At 45.1% G+C, this 18,205-nt stretch overlaps 1 protein-coding gene across 1 annotated transcript in view; it reads right to left on the bottom strand.

Annotated features, from left to right (window-relative positions):
- Positions 1-1,731: 1,731 nt before the first annotated feature.
- LOC147724825 (ranBP-type and C3HC4-type zinc finger-containing protein 1-like) overlaps positions 1,732-18,205 on the bottom strand; it is a 431,577-nt gene continuing 415,103 nt past the window's right edge. The window contains exons 13-14 of the mRNA XM_086966324.1: positions 7,821-7,964; positions 1,732-3,093 (exon numbers count right to left, since the gene is read on the bottom strand). Of these exons, the coding sequence (XP_086822450.1) occupies positions 3,013-3,093; positions 7,821-7,964 (225 nt within the window). The 3' untranslated portion in view covers positions 1,732-3,012. The remainder of the gene's footprint in view (positions 3,094-7,820; positions 7,965-18,205) is intronic.

Genomic DNA, 18,205 nt, shown 5'->3' with positions numbered 1-18,205 from the left:
CAAATAAATATGTAAAAACATATAACAGAAATGTACAGTTCGCCAAACTGAATTAATTACCACTAATTCATCCATTTAAAAGCACTTCCAAGTTTGGCAGCTGAGGTTGGGCAGCATAGAGAGATAAAATGATTTGAAAACAACGCAAAAGAGAGAGCGCTCAATATGTTTAATAAATTAACAGAGTGATCAATGATTCAAATGTTCATCATACGTGGATAAACAAATAATTGTTTCTTCTTTGCAGACCAGCCTGAAGCGCGAGCCATAATACGGTATCCAAAATAGGTTTATTTATGTTTATTATACATCGCGCTACAATCCAGCCAACGCGTTTCGTCCAGAAGAGGACTTCATCAGGGTTTGTAAAGTCTCATGTTGTTTTTCTGGATTAATGAAGGACCAGAAAAATGTATGCCATCAGGTAAAAAGTGGGTTCTGCAGAGTATCGCAAAGATGCAAACGGCAGCACAGAATAGATTGCCTTACTTACTGGGTTCCTTCATAAATCCATAAAATCAACATTGCACTTTACAAGCCCTGATGAAGTCCTCCTCAGGAGGAAATGCATTGGCTGGGCTGGGGTGCGATGTTTGATGAACATAAGTAACACTATTTTAGATACCTTATTACGGCTCCTGCTTCACGATGGACCTAGAAGAAGAAACAATTATGTGTCTATCCAGCTATGATAACCATTTGAATAATTGAACTTTCTGTTAATTTCTTAAATGTATTGAGTGTTCCGTCTTTTGCGCTGTTTCCTGTTCATCTTTGGGGATTCCAAAACAGTGGGATCACAAGAAGTTGAGCGCTAGCTCTTTGCATTGAAGTACTAACACCAGTGCGACCATCTAGGGCTAATACTGCTCTCTCTTTCTGTAGATAAAATGATTTGCCCTGGACCACACAATGGTCAATACGGGAATTGGTACTAGAGCACAGCCAGTAGGTATTATAACAGGTATGCAATGCATGTGTAATGTGCATCTCCGTTCAATAACTACTGACAATTTATTTTTAGATGCATAAGTTATAATAAGATTGACAGAGGTTTGGCGAGGAGACTTAGAAATGACTGGACATTCTTTTGAACATCAGCTGCACTATTCAGAGTTACACAAAACTTTTTTTTAGCACATTGGCAATATTTTTGAAAAGCAGAGAGAGCTAGAGAGAGCTAGAAAGGCCAGGAATGCCTCTGAGTCTCAGCATTCTGCCCACTAGGGCTGCAGAACAAGACTGCACAGGATCTGGCAACACAAATAGATGTCCAAGCTCTTGACACATTCCACAGTGCGACTCTAGCCTTCCTCAGGACTTAGGTACTGGCTGTAAAACAACAGCTTATAGAAAGGCATTGATCCCTGTTGTTTGGCAGGTTTTCAAGGTAGCCAGGTGAGGGGTGATGGGGACACATTCCTTGACCTATCACAGCCAGAGTCAAGCGGGTTGAATTTAAAGCACTTTGCGTCATGCGCTGTACGAACCTCTGTACGGTATACCTTTTCTCAATTACACATCAGGACTTATGTTCTCTGAAGCAACTTAAAAAGCATCCGACGACTAAATCTCCAGTTTCATTATAGCAGAAAAAGATCCTCCTCTGACAGGTCAACAAGGCTGTAGAACCCTCTTCTGCCTACCCTGACACTAAGAATCATATGTATCTTCACAAAAGAATCAAAAAAGTAAAGAGGTTATTTAAAATGCTCTGTCCAAATACTGAGGGCTTGTCACTAAGAAATCACTTTAATAAGCACAAGAATCACATAACTGCAGGACACGCTGCCCTTGTGGAGCTGGATCTTAGCTTGAGAGCCCTTCCACAGGACCGCTTGGAACACTGATGACTGTAACAGAAGCGCAGTACAAGTCTTGAGGAAGTGCTTGCCGCATTCAGGGTTGCATGCTGAGATTGTTCTCTGTACACAGCAAATGTCTAAGCAGGCTATTGTTCCAATGATGTAGGGGCCATGATGTACTATACATGAGCCGGCTTGAGTCCTTCTGTAGAGCTCCATATGGTTCCAGCACTACCACCGTCGATGTATACAGATGATATGGAAGTTGTTAGAACTTACAAAGAGCTTTGAGTGCCTCTTTCATTTGTGATCAACAATACATGCCCTGGAACCGAATGGTTGTGGGGCATCTGGTGGTCATAGATGGTGGCAGCTCTGCAGCTCCATCCACTTCTCAGCAGGAATACCACGATTAGGTGAGACGACAGTCTAAGAAGGTTCCTAAGACCTGACTTGATGCATGGTCTAGGAAGGTTCCAAAGAGTGGCTTTATGAAAATAGTCACACCTTTGTCCATGCAGCAGCACCCTCCACGGGGCTGCACTGAGTCCAGATAGTTGCAGGAGATGTGATGTAAAGTTTGCGGGACAACTGCAGCCCCTCCACGGGCATTATCAATGAGTAGGTGTTTAAGACGGGGCACATAAGCTATGTAGCCTTCAATGTGGCAGCGCCTCGATGGAGCTTAACATAATTCCGATGGTTTCATGACTCCTAGGCATCTCCGCCCACTCTTTGGGCCTACAAAGTTTCACAGTGAACTCCAGATACCAGCTATGTGAGCTATTCATTCATCCTTTAGTATGGGAAGGAGTTCTGGACATACATTGGCTGTATATAAATTATGGGAATGAAAGCCCCTCCACGTGGCTATTTAGAACATCAGTGACTGCATCTGATTCCGTTAGTTTAGCTATTCCAGGTGTACTTGCCCCTCCGCGGGGCTTCCTGTGCCCCACCATTGACAGAGACTCATTAACAAACATGGCTCTTCCACAGGGCCACCCAAGCGACTACTGGACACTGCAGGCTTGATGTCCGGACTAAACCATGGCTGCGCTCATCAGCTGGTAGCATGTAACGCTGGCATCTAAAGTTGCAAAAGTATTTGTCTTCTTTAGCAAATGCTTCTCAAAAACGCAATTTCCTACCAGTGAGTGCAATTCTTAAACAATTGAAATGTATAATTGGAAGCAGTGAAGCAGAATCAGTGGCAGTTCTGGCACTGTGGGTGGCATCTCCTCCCATTGACGTTACAACGACAACCTCCGCTGACATCTCCAGGGCCCTGTAGGTAGGAAGTTGAGAATAATAAAATTAGACTTCTAACTGGCGAAGGTCTCATTTATGCATTATAAGTACACATTATCTTGAATGGAGGTACATAAAACTTCACAGCAACATTTACTCTAGTTGTCTGCCCGCTAGCTCTAGGTCTTACAATACATTCCTCATGAAAGTAATTCCTGCCTGAGGATGTCTGAAAGCAGACTGCAAGTTAGAATGAGAACATGGGACACCCGGGTACTCACATTAAGGGGACAGCAAATTACCCAGGAGACTGTGCATGTTTTCAAAGGACAGAAGGACTGGCAACCTTCCAGTCACTAATAAGTCTGGGCTATAATATGTCCAAACTGCAAAATATCAGACAGTGAGTATCTGTTTCAGCTACTGCCAGGAGAAGGGCTCCATACCTTCAAATGCAGGCAGGTCTTTTTTGGTCCTACTAATTTTATAATCAAAAGTTCACACATTTATGTCAATGTTTCTGGACACTGGAACACTTTGCATGCTGTTTTCACTTGGTCGGCTAAAGAAAATTCCACATGGGGAGAACTTGGCTGTCACTGAGATAAGCAGCATGACACAAGGACTCAGTACAACTTTCACAGACCCATTGTACGGTTTCAAATTTTGTTCAAGATGGGCGTAACAGATTTGCTTAAAATATAGCGATTTGGAGATCCATCATGTTTTCTACACAAGGACCATAATATATCCTTAAACAACAAGATAGTTACCTTCAGTTACGCTCTTTATGGTGGCTAATCTACGTAACCACAGATTCCTCACCTTCAGAATATTCCCAGGTGCCAGACTGGATCCAGAGATGTATTTAGTAATGTTCTCAACACTGGTAAATGGCACCATCACATCAAACTCCACAGCAGCTTCTCACCAGCTCCGAAAGTGATGGGACAGAGTACATAGGTCCCACACATGCTTGTCGATGTCAGTTTTCTTTTGAAACACTTCCGCACCCGTCTGACGGAGATCAGCCATGACAGATTGCAAACATAAAAGAGTAAAAAACCTAACTTGGGACCTTTTTAAAACCATAAAAGTATAGAGGATAGAGGCATGTACTATCTAAACAAAATGAGGAACAGGAGCGGGAGCAGGCATAATGAGGAACACCTACTGGTCTGAGGTAATTGGTCACCTGAAAGGGAAGATTAAACTGTATAACCCCCATACCGGGTCGCCATGATTATGGGAGGGGAAATCAGAGTGGCTTGGATGCTGTTGCCAACAAAAAGGAGGATTGCTGACCCTGATAGTGGCCATGGCCTCTGCCACCACCACCTCTGGTGCCAGGAAAGGATTTTACAGTCTGTGGAAAGGGCTGTGAGAGATTACTCTGGCAATAGGAAAAAAACTCAATAGTTTCCTCAGAACTTTCAGTACTATGACCTCCTTGAAGGTCGCTACCTACTTAGGGGTTGAACACGACTGAGGAAACCAGGCACCAGAGCCATGACCTGGAGCAGGAACACACCCAGGGCTAGGACCATGACCTGCCTAATTTCTTATGCTCGTCGATGTACAGCTTCATCGTGTACCCCCTGAGGGCCTTCAGGTGCATAACAGAGCATCTGTCACATGACTTTGAGTCATGCTTAAACTCTAAACAACACAGGCAGACATGTGGGTTCAAACCAACATTTACAATGCGTTGTAAATGTAGTTTCTAAAAATGCATTGTGATGGCACGCGATGTAAAATCATGCATTGTAATGCATGTTGCGATGTAAAAATTGTGTTGTAAAGATATGCGTTGTAAATGTTTGCATTGTATTGTCATACATCCGAATATTTGAAGACTTAGCATTGTTACAGCAAAAAAGCACCATCACTGGAAACTAAAGGGTGGCTGTTCCTCCTACGGTGGGGAAGGCATGTCATACACTGGGCTGAGGCAGAGGGTAGAATACTACTCAGGGAGGAAGACTGGTCCTTTGCAAAGAACCAATCTCGGACAGATGGGACTCAGTGGTCCATAGATTCCAATCAACAAGGAGCAATAATGATTGTAGAACTCCTTGACTGCTTAGTAGGAGTGTCGCCCAAGAGGGCCACATGGAAGTGCTCTCATGGTCCACGTCACCCGTGGCCTCACACCCATTTGGACATTACATATGCTTGAAGCAGATCGGTCTGCGAACCAACAAACTGCACACTTAATCGACTCCCTGGGACGAGTACTAAATGACTTAGACCTAACGAACTGCCCCAAAGGTGATTTGCATCCCGGGCCTTGACCAGATAGCAGGCATAAGGGGGCAGTGACTAGTTCTGCATCATTGCTATCCAGAGGATATTAGAAGGGGATGGAATAGAAGGTTATAATTGGGGAGCTGTTTTCATAATCACCTATGAGTTGAGTGTATTACATACTGGTATGTGATGTTGATGGACGCTGTCTACAAAGGACCCTGGATGGGATGATAGCTGTACCTAGCTGTGAACAAATGATTACAATAAAAATTATGGTAAAAAATAGTGAGTATGTGAACAGATCTCCATGTAGCAGCTCCACAGATTTCTGGGCTGGGAAAATTTTTGATCCAAGCTGTAGTACATGCTTTTCCTCTAGCGGAACGGGCCTTGGTTTTACCAGGTAAGGGTGTATTTACTACTTAAAAATATTGACATACCTAATACATGCTACTTTTCATCTTGCAACATACTTTTTGAAAGTAGCTAAATCTTGTATGATATTTATCTATACTACTATAATAAAGGAAGAACTTTGAACCTTTGAGGCGGGTAAACTCGGGAACCACAGCGCCAATCCACACACCCGATACATCGTTGTAATCGTCAGGGTGTGCAGATGGACATAGGATATCTAAAATTAAAAAATATATGTTATTTAAAAAATTTACCGAAAAAAAAGTAGTCCCTTGGAAGAAGAGCCGGCCACGACGTGCGTGCCCGACGTGAGGAGTGCGGGGAGGAGCGGCGTCCAGGAGCGCGAGGAGGACCGGCGGACATGGCACGGGGAGGAGCGGTGAGGAGCGGCGGACAGGCGGTAAGGAGCGGCGGACAGGCGGTGAGGAGCGGTGGACAGGCGGGGAGGAGCGGCGGACAGGCGGGGAGGAGCGGCGGACAGGCGGGGAGGAGCGGTGAGCGGCGGATGAGGTAGGTTATTTATTTAGGAGCTGTGAGCGGCGGAAAAATGAAGCAAAAATGAAAATCGTGAGCAAGAGCAAGCAAACGGAGCATTACAAAAGTGAGCCAAACGGTGCATTACAGGAGGAAAAAGTTACGTGTGCAGGTTACAAAATCGTAGAAAGTAAACATGGAGGTATAGGAGGAAAAAGCGACGCGTGCAGGTAGCAAGAGGAAGCAAACGGAGCATTAAAAAAGTGAGCCAAACGGTGCATTACAGGAGGAAAAAGTTACGTGTGCAGGTTACAAAAGCGTACAAAGTAAACATAGAGGTATAATACTGCAATATATGGAGGAAGGCTCCAGGGGACCCACGGACAACGTCGGGGCGGGCGGGGGCCCTGAAGCCTAATGGTCAGGAGGTCTGATGTGCATGGCAATCTCCTTGTTTGTTGAATGAGTGATAATTACAGAAGGTCTGGGTACCACCATTGACTCAGCCAATATGATGCACATAAGTATAATATTTATCCATGATTGGCGCAGCTTGACAAATCACCAATCGCCTTTGATGAACAGAGACTGGAAAGTGAAAATAAGTGTCCTGGAGATCTATGGAACATAGCCAAGCTTTCTTTTTTGTGTGTGTGAAAATTTTATATGATGAGAGCATTCTGAATTTTTCCTTGAGAGAGAATTTGTTGATGAACTGTAGGCTAGAATCAGCCTGACTTTTTGGACTGAACTTTCTTTAGTATCAAGAAGTATATTGCGTACACTCCCTGATTTGCTGTTTCGATATTACATTTTCTATTGCATGCAACTTCCAGTACAAGGCATTGTGGGAAAGGGTGCCTTCCAGGTTCTTAAAGAGACAGACTCATTCTCCTTGGTTTGCAATGTAAGCCTAACTGGATATTTTTTTACTCTTGTGTAAGTATTTTTATGAAGAAGTCTAGCATTTTAGATAAACCAATGCAGTTATTTTTCTATTATTGCATCCATGGACATATATTCTATTTAGTGATGTTTGTGTGGGAGAAAACTAAGCTAAAAACGAGTCCGAGCTAAAAGCAACTCGTCAGGGAAGATTTTCTAGAGTTTACGACTATCAGTGAAGATCCTACAATACAGAAGTGGCATTTTTTTCACACATACCCAAACAGATAACTATTTTTCCTACCATGACCAAAACTCTGTCATGATTACCTAAACATATCTACTTTCAGGCAACTTCCCTTCTTTCAACTCTGACCTGCCACTGATCATTTAAGTTCTGCGTTCCTTTACTCTCCCTGAAGAGTCATATGATTCATGCAGAAACCCTTACCCAAGGAAGTGCCTAACAAGCAGTACACCCAACATGGGGAAGAGCTGCAGAAGGAGACTCCTCTGACTTACTTTGGCATCTACAAGCTCCAGAAGGCAAACTTTGCTGGAAAATAATGTCAAGTATTACCTGCAATCTAAGTCTTTTGCCGGGATGGGTGGATTCCAATGTTTAATCCTGGTTGCTAATACACGTTCGTATCATAGATATTGGTGGCTAATCTTAACTTCAAAGGAATCACTAACAAACACAATTTTTTTGTATAAAAATCAAGGTAATGTGCTTACCATAGGTCCCCAACGTGGCCCCTTGGTGACCCAACATATTTCTGTTTGACAGACAGTACAGCGTATCCAATCACAGCCATCTTTCTTCTGAACGATAATTTGACACAATGGACAGTGCATTGCATCGCCTACTTGCACCAGCCTCTACAAAGAAAAAAAAAGAAAAATTCTATGTATGGATAAACAGCTAGATTGAAGAAAATATATTAACTTATTTTTTAAAGTAGTCATTCAGTAAATCAGTTCACATTACCAGTTCTTTATCATTAACAATCATGAACGAAAGACATTCTAGAATTTTGCTTTGCTTGTTGATGTCTACTTCAGTTATGAGCTGTATTGTGACATAATTTTTGGGATGGTCCCTTTAATCTTTAATTGTCAAATAAACAGTTGTGCATTAAGCCACTCCGGTAACCACATATGCTTTGTGCATCTCATGCCTTATGCTTCCTCATGTTGATCAATAAATCAATTAATACATGAGTGTGGCAAATAGTATGCTAGCAGCACTTCCCAAGAAACTGGACAGCTTTATACACCCATCTTTACTTCAGTTTAGTTACTTGTCTATAATGAGCACAGAGGAAATTCAAGCACTCCTTATTGACAAAGGATAAACCTGTTGGAGAACATTCCTGGCCATTTTGAACCTCCAAACTCATCTAGATAACAGGGTGTTTCAGGGGAAAGAGGTGTGATCATGGTTGTTGCTGCTTAGGTCCCACAAGAGGTCCTTGAAGTCTGAACCTTTTTGTAGGAGTTATCTCGCTCTGACCATTTTCGAAGGAGTCAGAATGAACCATGAATATCATCTGATCTAAAACATCCCTATTGAGGTTAGGATGTTGAGAAATTTAACACCACCCAGCTAGAGCTTTAAGGAAAGCCACCAATGCCCAAAAGTGGTTGAGAATTCAGCAAAAGTGCAAGAGTGTTCTGGGCTGTGTAAATATTGATCATCTGTTAGCTATAGTCAATCTGTCTGACCTTGTCATATTCTGATTACCATCAGCCTTTGACAATGACTGGATCTATTCAAGACTGCCCTTTGGATGGAACAGACAAGTAAAACTGAACCCTGATAAGAGCGAGGTCGTAATTTTTAGGCCAGGAAAGCATCTAAAAATGCAGCAGTGAATTGTTTGTCATGTGTAGCTTGTGTTCTGAGGATGAGAACTGAAATGTTTTTATCGGATAAAGTTCAGCATGGTTAACTGTCCAATATGGATTCCTGTCGACATGGTAGGAAATGTTAATGTTCATGGTTTCCTACACATCACAGAGAGCATCTAGGTTTTCTATATGCATATGACTCGTGTATGAATGTACACGAAAACATTGTTATATCAGATCATGTGAGGTAGCTTTGCTCTATGAGCCATCCCCTTGGTTTCTGCCAGTAAGAGTTACCAAGAAGAGACCCCAGAGAGGGACAATGATGGCGTCCACTAAGAAACCTCATTTTTTGTAACTTTGCCAGCTCGTCATTTGTACATTAAGCGTGTTAGCAGGAGTAAAGAGCAACCATAAAAGAGACTCCTCTCAGCAATGCAACAAATCTGGTGAGGTTATAAAAGGCTGGAATTTGCTTGTAGTTTCACACTAGACATACGGTTCGATTGATAGGTAGGCTTTATCCTTCTAAACTATTGTGATTAGCATCTCACAGACTATCCAGACCATCTAAAGCCACAATTAACACATTTTTGTTGACCTTTGTGACATCAATGCTGCATAGAATTAGAAACCTCAAAGATCTAGTGTGAGAAATTGGGTTGTTGGTTGACTGGGATGTGAACCCTGGTCAAGCAACAACCACAATCCCTTGCAGGGTGAACGAAAGAAAGTAACAAAATTAACCTGGATACCTTTGCACAAACCACCTATCAGGATCAACTTAGACGCAATGTGTAAAGTATTTAGGCAGCACACAAACAGTAATAAAGTGAAATCACATCACAAGAAAAATCCCATCATTTGGCACCAACACAACAAAATTCAAATCAGTAGAACCAGAGTTATGCATTATAAACATTTTTTGTGGAAATTAGCACCTAAAAGTTTAAAGCCCCAACCATGGACATCTAGCCGTACGAGACCGGGTCAAAGTCGAAAAATATGGGCAACCATGATGGAGCGCTGTTCGGATCTGAGAAGTGAATTGTTCCTGGTCAGCGCTTACCTTCACACTTAGAAGAAATTCTGAGAAAAAGTGTCTGAGAAGGTAAAGGTCAACAGGGCAAGGCTGCAGGAGGTGTCCGCAATCTGAGAGTTATTGTCGGATTGCCTTGGGTAAAAGCCGTTATGAAGATTTCTACATTCGGTCTTAGTTGCCAAAATGGAAGTTGAAAATCTCCAGAAGGACGAGGCAGAGGGCTGTAGCCTAAGACAGTTCCAGAAGATTGGATTCCTCTTGGCGAAGGGCCCCTGAAATGGATTTCCTGCTGCTGTGAAGAACATAGCGGGAGAACGAGCGAAGTCAATTCAACATACGATGCACCACGGGTGGAGGAAGCTGGTCGGGGTCTCCTCTTGGTTCTTGGAGCACTTGTGGGCCAAACTTTGCCCTCAGTTTTGGTTTTTGCCTATCTGGGCAACTTTAGCACCACAGCCAAGGGTCCAGGACTGATGTGATACCTTTGGAGGGTGAGGGCTCACTCCGGCAGGGTCCAGGTGTGGGTTCAAGATGCAGGGAGCATTTTATGTCCCGTGGCTCTTAACGGGAGACCAGCAAACTAGCCCTTGGGGTCACTTCTGGTAGACCTGGGTGTAAGTGAAGTTGCAGGGCTCAACAGCATGGATGACCACTGAGAGTTCACCAATCTGACAGAGAACACAGCAGTTCACAGCAGCAGGCAATCCTCTGAAAGTACTTCCACAGGTCCAGTAGTAAACTGAAGAGTGGGTCTTAAGTTCCAATATTTACACCCTGGTGCCCTTCTTTTTTAAAAACATTTGTTTATTGATTTTCAACAGATTACACAAAAGAAACAAAGGCATAATGCGCCAACTGTTAGCCAGTCACCGCCGATGTACAACACTTAATTTAGATTCAAATGCATTGTCTTTCTGTCTCAGTACAGCAGCATGTTTTATAGGATATAATTGCTTCATACCAGATCTTGGACACATTATATTGCCTTTACAGTAGTAACATCAGGGAAATAGAAATAAATGCAACCTTTTCCTCATAATGGCGCATGCCCGACCTCTTAGTAAAGATACATATCAGCAGATACATCACCCATTTAATTTACCCACGGTCCTCCACCCTCGCCCTGCATTTACAATAATATCATTATTCCAATTCAGCTCCCTTCCACCTCATGTACTCCAGAACTTTCAGCTTTTGTAGCCTGGCTATTTGTCAATCGTGTCCAATCTAAAAAGGGCCCCCATATATCAATCGGACGGGATGTGGAGGGCAACTGATCCCAAAACAATTCTAATTGTGTATGCCCATAGGTCACATCCGTTAACCAACTTTTAAAATCTGGAACCCGCCTCCTACCCCAGCGAAGAGCAATCTGTCTGCGGGCACATAGAAACAGGAGTGCGTGTAACTTACGCCGTTTGGGAATCGTATCACGCACATATCCCAGAAGACCTAGCAGGGGCGAAGGTGTATCTTTTCTGCCAATTATTTGATTGACTGCATTGAATATCTCACCCAAAAACAACTGTAAATGCGGACATTCCCAAGCCACATGTAGGAAGGTGGCCTGATGGTATCCACATCTCCAACAACGTGCATCCTCTCATAAGCGCATGCGGTGCAAACTAATCGGCGTTCGGTAATATCTATGTAGGAATTTGAAGTGTATCAGCCTTGCACAATAGTTCGGGGACAAAACAACGAGCTGACCACAGCAGTATTCCCATTGTTCCTCTGTGGGTCTAGTTCCCTGTTTCAGAGCTCCATCGAGTTGGGCTTCAGAATCAGGCATTCAGATTGCATAGTTGTGTAGAGCCTAGTTTCCTAGATGACTTTAGTTTGAGAACATTTTCAAGAGCTAGCGTAGTCGGTGGGGCCTCAGGGAATCCCGGATACAGCGCGCGGCATGCCGTGCGTATCTGATGGTATAAAAACTTTTCAGCAAATGGTGTCACATGCCCTTCTTCCTCTAAAGAAGGAGGTCGGAAATTGCTGTCTGGGTAGAGGTCAGCAAACGTGTTTAACTTCATTGCTGTGAGCAGTGCCTTGCTAACACCTTTCTCCATGCAAGGCAGTAAAGGGTTATGCTCCAATATCATCGATGGTGCATATAGCGTCTGAATACCCGCCCTTCTCTGCAATTCACGCCACACCCATCGCAGTGTGCCTGCAGTGTCCACATCCGTTCCCGGGCGACTCACACTCTATACAAAGCAACATCCAGTGGAAGCGGAGACACCGCATCTCGCTCAACTGCGACATGGGGTTGGAATGGGATCTTGTGTACCCAGAAATGCAGAAATTGAGCCTGCGCACATAGGGCGTACAAGTGCATACTAGGGGCTCCCAGTCCACCCTGCTTAAGGGGGAGGGGCAAAAGGATCCATGATACTCTGGCTTGTCCGTTTTCCCATATTAGGGCTAACAGTTGCGATCGTAGCAGCCCGAAGAAATCTTAGTAAGAGGAATTGGCACGTTCACAAATAAATAAAGAAATTTGGGCAATATAATCATCTTTGTCAATGCCACCCTACCCGCCACTGACAGAGGCAACTTGGACCAAATAGCTACCTTAATCTCCAGCCATGAATAAGCCCGGCCAAAATTCAGGTTCCATATGTCCTGCAGGTTTCTATTCAGCCACACCACCAAGTATTTAACCTCTCTGGCTTCCCATCGCAGTGGGAATTCAGAGCAAACTTCTTTTGTGCCATCAGTCAGTGGGAAAATCACTGATTTGGTCCAGTTTATGGATATTCCCACAAAGCCTTCAAATCTTATAAACTCTCGCAGCACTGAAGCAAGATTCACCTCCGGGTCAATGTACAGGGTGACGTCGTCCGCATATAACGATATCAAGAGGCTACGCGTGCTAAACCCTATGCCTCTGGCAGTGTGGTGTTGTCTAATTCTAGCCGCCAGCGGTTCCATAGCTATGGCAAATAAGAGTGGCGACAGTGGTCACCCCTGCCTCGTACCCCTCGAGATCACGAAATGTTAATGTTAATGTTAAGCCGTACTTTTTGAGCGCACGGCTACCCCGAGAGGGTGTCCCGGCGCTTTAGCAAAGAGGCCTGAAAGAAACCATGAAACCAAAGGCAGACACGCTACAGTCACGATGATTACTTAGTGAAGAGCAAAGTCTTCAACTCCTTCCTAAAAGCCAGAAGGTTATTCGCTTTCCGGAGAGAAAGTGGGAGCTCGTTCCACAAGCAAGCTGCCACATGTTGGAAGGATCGGCCACCCATCCGGGCACGTTTGACCGCAGGCACCTCCATTTTGGCCAAGTCAGCTGACCGCAGCATCCTCCGTGGCACATAGAAAGCAATACGCTTCCTAAGATAGTTGGGACCAACAGAATGAAGGGCTTTAAACGCCAATGTAAGGAGTTTAAATCTGATTCTGCCAGAAATCGGTAGCCAGTGCAGCCTAGCTAGTAGCGATGAGGCACTGGCTCTCCTAGGCAGGCCAAAGATGGCTCTGGCCGCCGAATTCTGGACGATTTGCAGTCTGGATAAAAGATACTTTGGTAGGCCTGCAAAAAGCGCATTTGCATAATCCAGACGAGATCCCAAAAGCGCCTGGACTACATTCTTACGATACTGCAGGGAGAGCAGTGGGAGGAATTTCCTGAGCATCTTGAGGATGCCGAAACATTTCCCTGATAATCCCAGAATGTGTGGACGGAACGAGAGATCATCGTCGAACACAACTCCAAGATTTTTCACTTGAGAAGATGGTTTCTCGGGGGGGAACATGTCCTGGGGCCACCACGTCTTCCAACCAGGATCAGGGGCACAGCCGAAAAAGAGCAGCTCAGACTTGTCTGAGTTGCATTTAAGGCTGTGCCGCTGAAACCACGCAAAGACTGCGCTCAAGCAGTCTTTGATTCTGCCGCCGTCGAAGACCTCTCCCTTCCTGCAGGTGAACAGGAGCTGGGTGTCATCAGCGTATGAGATGACCCGGGCCCCAAACGCCTCCGCTACCTCCGCCAGAGGGGCCATGTATATGTTAAAGATGGTGGGGCTCAGAATGGACCCTTGAGGCACCCCCACCTCCAGCGAAGGCATTTCTGCAGAGAACGGTGGAGCCCAGATCACCTGTCGGCGGTCGGCAAGAAAGGATTGGAACCAATCCAACACCGTCCCCCGCAGACCTATCTCCCTGAGTCTTAAAAGGAGACCTGCGTGTGGGACGGTGTCGAAAGCCGCCGACAGGTCCAGCATGACTAACATAGCCTTTCACCCCTGATCGAGCGTCTCCCTGATGGCGTCGGCTACCTCTACCAGAGCTGTCTCCGTGCTGTAATTCGCACGAAAACCAGACTGGGAGTCATGCAGCAGTTTGTTATTCTCAATAAAGGTGGTAAGAGTATGCTGAACATGTTTCTCCATCACCTTCGCCAGAGCAGGGAGGAGGGAGATCGGTCTATAGTTAGCCAGCTGCAGGGGATCTAGCAGAGGCTTTTTGATCAACGGCAGAATAAGTGCGTGTTTCCATTGTCGAGGAACCACCCCGGAGCTCAATGATAGATTAAGCAGGGGGTTCAGCAAGCTGTTCACAGCTGAAGCCACCTTGCCCAAACATTTCGCCGGACAGGCATCCAGAGGAGAGCCAGATTGCAAACGGGATAGCAGCTCGAGCGATGTTTCACAGGACAGCTGGGGAAAGACAGATAGTATGGGCCCGGACTCTGCCTGTAAGGAAGCTTTAAGCTTCAGATTACACCCTGAAGCAGCGGCATCAATTGAAGGATCCACAGACGGGAAAGAGTCCTGAATCTTTAAGATTTTAGCCACAAAAAAGTCTGCAAGCTGTTTAATCCATTCTTCCATATGTGAATGTAAACGGGTGCCTGCGACGGGATTAACAAACTCCTTCACAATCCTAAATAGTTCCCGACTCGTATTATCGGCTTTGTCTATTCTCTGCTCGAGATAGTTCTTTTTAGCTACAGCAATCTGTTTATGGTATGTCTTTATGACATCGCGGTATTTCGTTTTCTCCACAAGATCGTACTTGCGCCGCCAGCGCCTTTCCACCTTTTTACAATCTTGGCGCATTATACGTAGTGTGGAAGAAAACCAAGGAGCGGAGTCATGATGGGGGGCTGTTCTAGCTGACTTCGGTAGGGCCAGCTCCTCGAATCTAGCCTGCATCCAATTCTGGACCACGGTTAGATCAGCTTCTAAGATCCCTGTCAATTGACACGGATGTTGACAGAGAGCATCGGAGAGCATATCTGCTGTCACTAGGTGAAAAGCTCTAGATTGTCGGGTCCCTTCCTTCTGTGTTCTTTGTCTGGGCCTAGACTCATGCACTATGGCAAAGTTTTCGAAAGAGTTCGACACCATGCCATTCACCCTAACACGGGCCTTTGGAGCCTCATATAGCAATTTTATTCTCTGCACAAAAAAAGGGCTGAACCCCATATATTGTAATACCAAGAACAAGTATGGCCACTCCAAAGAATCGAACGCTTAGTGGCGTCTAGAAAGACTGCCGCTGCCTGTACACTCGGGTGCAGATAATGTACAACTGAAAACAATGTGCACAAATTATGTGATGTTGCTCTCCCTGGGATAAATCCCGATTGATCAGAGAGCGCAATCATAGGTAACATTGGCTGTAGACGATTCGCCAACAATTGCGCGTAGATTTTGACATTTATCAGAGACAACGGTCTATAAGAGTCTAGTTCTGGCTTATCCGACTTCATCAGTGTAATTATCATAGCTTCTCTCATGTAGTGGGGCAAGATCTCCGCCTCCAAATCCTCCTCGTACACTGCAAGTAGGCGAGGCACCAATTCCTCAGCATACGCCTTATAAAAGGCCGTCGTGAGGCCATCTGGACCTGGTGCCTTATTCAATGGAAGGCTTTTAATTACTTGTGCCACATCCTCTTTGGTTATAGGCAGGTCCATATATACTCTGTGATTGTCATTAAACCATGCAAGTGCAATAGAGGCCAGGAATTCTGACATGTTGTCAGTGTCAGACATCTCAGCGGTTCTATACAAAATAGAATAAAAGTCCCTAAATGCAGTCAGCACCCCTTCCTGGCCCCTGACAAGCTCACCCTTCATATAATTTATCTTGTGTACAAATGCCATATCCCTGGTAGGCCTAATCATGTTTGCTAGAGTGCGTCCCGGTCTGTCACCTTCCCCGTACCTCCTGGCCTCCGCATATTTACCTAAGAATTTCACCTCCCTATTAGCCTCTTCTTCAAATTCCAATAGCTTGGTTTTTAGTAGACCTGCTGTCTCAGGTTTCGTGAGTGAGTATAGCTGACTCTCCAGGGTTTTAATGTCTTGCTCTAATCCTGCCAGTGTCTCTCTGATGGCCTTTAGCACCCCTGCCTGCCTAGCAATACATTGTCCCCTTATAACTACCTTGAATGCATCCTACAAAGTGGCCTCAGAATCTACTGAACTAGTGTTCGTGTCAAAGTAAGCCTCAATATCTGATCTTATCTCCTCTTTGAACACTTCGTCCAGCAGCGCATGCTGGGGCAGTCTCCAGCTGAAAGCACGTGGCGGAGTCCCACGTATAGCCAGTCGGAGAACACAGGGTGCGTGATCCGACAGCGATCTTGCCATATGGGATACCTCCACTGTCCAAGTCACCACCTCCCGCGATATCAGCCAGAAGTCTAACCTCGACCAGGACTGGTGATGGATCGACACACATGTACCCTCTCTTAGTGTGGGGTGCCGTTCCCTCCAGATGTCCAAAAGGTCCCCATCCACCATTACGTCTTGCAGAACCGTGCGTGCTTGAGGGTGTAGTGTTCTAGCAGTCCCCGGTCTATCCGCAGTGTCTGAGAGTACCGCGTTGAAGTCCCCACCCCAGAGTACAGTACGGCATCCTATTGCTTTAATCTTAGACCACAATTGCCTAAAAAAGTCAGGGTAGTCCCTGTTTGGGCCATATACAGCAGCTAGTGTCACCTCCCTACCGCACAATCTCCCATTCAGTACCTCAAAACGACCTTCTGGGTCCACAAGGGAGTAAAGAAACTTCCAATCAGATCCTCTCCATATCAGCACAACAACTTCCCTGGCATAATTAGAATATATTGCCAAATATAGCTCCCCCATCTGCTATGCTTGATCTTTTGTGACGGCGTTACATTTATGTGGGTTTCCTGCAGGAAACAAATATCTATAGCGTGCCTTACTAAATAGGTATGTACTAGTCTCACCTTGCGTCCATCATTTAACCCCCTAACATTCCAAGTTGCTACATTCAGAGTAGCAGAGTGCGGCATTCCCAAGTCAAACAAAATATACTGTACCATCCAATCCGGATAAAGTATTGAACCAACCACATTACTGTGTTGCCTTCATGAATGTGACTTACTGGCTTACAAATAGAATCAAACCTCCCCTGTCCCCACCACCCACTCACACCAACCCCCCAATCAGGTTGTAGCGTATCCCACCCAAGAAGAACATCTGCAAACATCAAACTGACTCTAGGGAACCTTCCCGGGGGGGCGAGGATAGACCGGCATACACCCCCACTTTCGCAAGGTGGCCGGGGTTACAACATCATATATTCCACAGATAGTATGGGGTCAGTGTAAGAGTTACATCTTTTCTCAATCAGGGAACTCCTCCGGGATCTATCACAACCCCACCATTTTGTTGTACTTGCCTACTACAAGATAGTGCATTACATTAACCATCATATCATTTCGTAACATGCGAACTAGTGGAAACACAACAAGTTAACCGTTATCGCTTAGCCTGTCCGTCGATCGCTCGGTTCCATCACTCCTTTTCTCAGGCACTTTACCCGCCATATGTTTGGCAAATTTCAGTGCCGATTTCGCATCTGTAAAGTAGTGCGCTGTTCCGTCATGTGACACCTTTGACTTGGCCGGATATAACAATGAGTATGGTATCTGTGCCTGCAGCAGTAGCCTCTTAGCTGGTAGGAATTCTTTCTGAGCAGCCTGCACCAGCTGTGTGAAATCTGGGTTGAAAGATATGGCGTTTCCCTGATGTGTGACCTGACCTTTTTCCCTCGCCAGTTTCAGAATGGTGTATCTATCCTGGAAGTTCAGTAATTTAATCAAAATAGGCCGCTGTGTACCACCCACTGGTGGTTTTCGGCCCAATGTTCTGTGCGCCCTTTCCACAGTGAACACCTTCGAGAGGTGCGTGTAGGAGATCTGCCATATAGTCCTCCATTTTGGACATTGCTGTCGTCTCCGG

This window comes from Lissotriton vulgaris, chromosome 4_1, assembly GCF_964263255.1.
Source record: "Lissotriton vulgaris chromosome 4_1, aLisVul1.2, whole genome shotgun sequence".
NCBI classification, from domain to species: domain Eukaryota; kingdom Metazoa; phylum Chordata; class Amphibia; order Caudata; family Salamandridae; genus Lissotriton; species Lissotriton vulgaris.
This window is presented reverse-complemented; position numbering and strand designations above follow the sequence as displayed.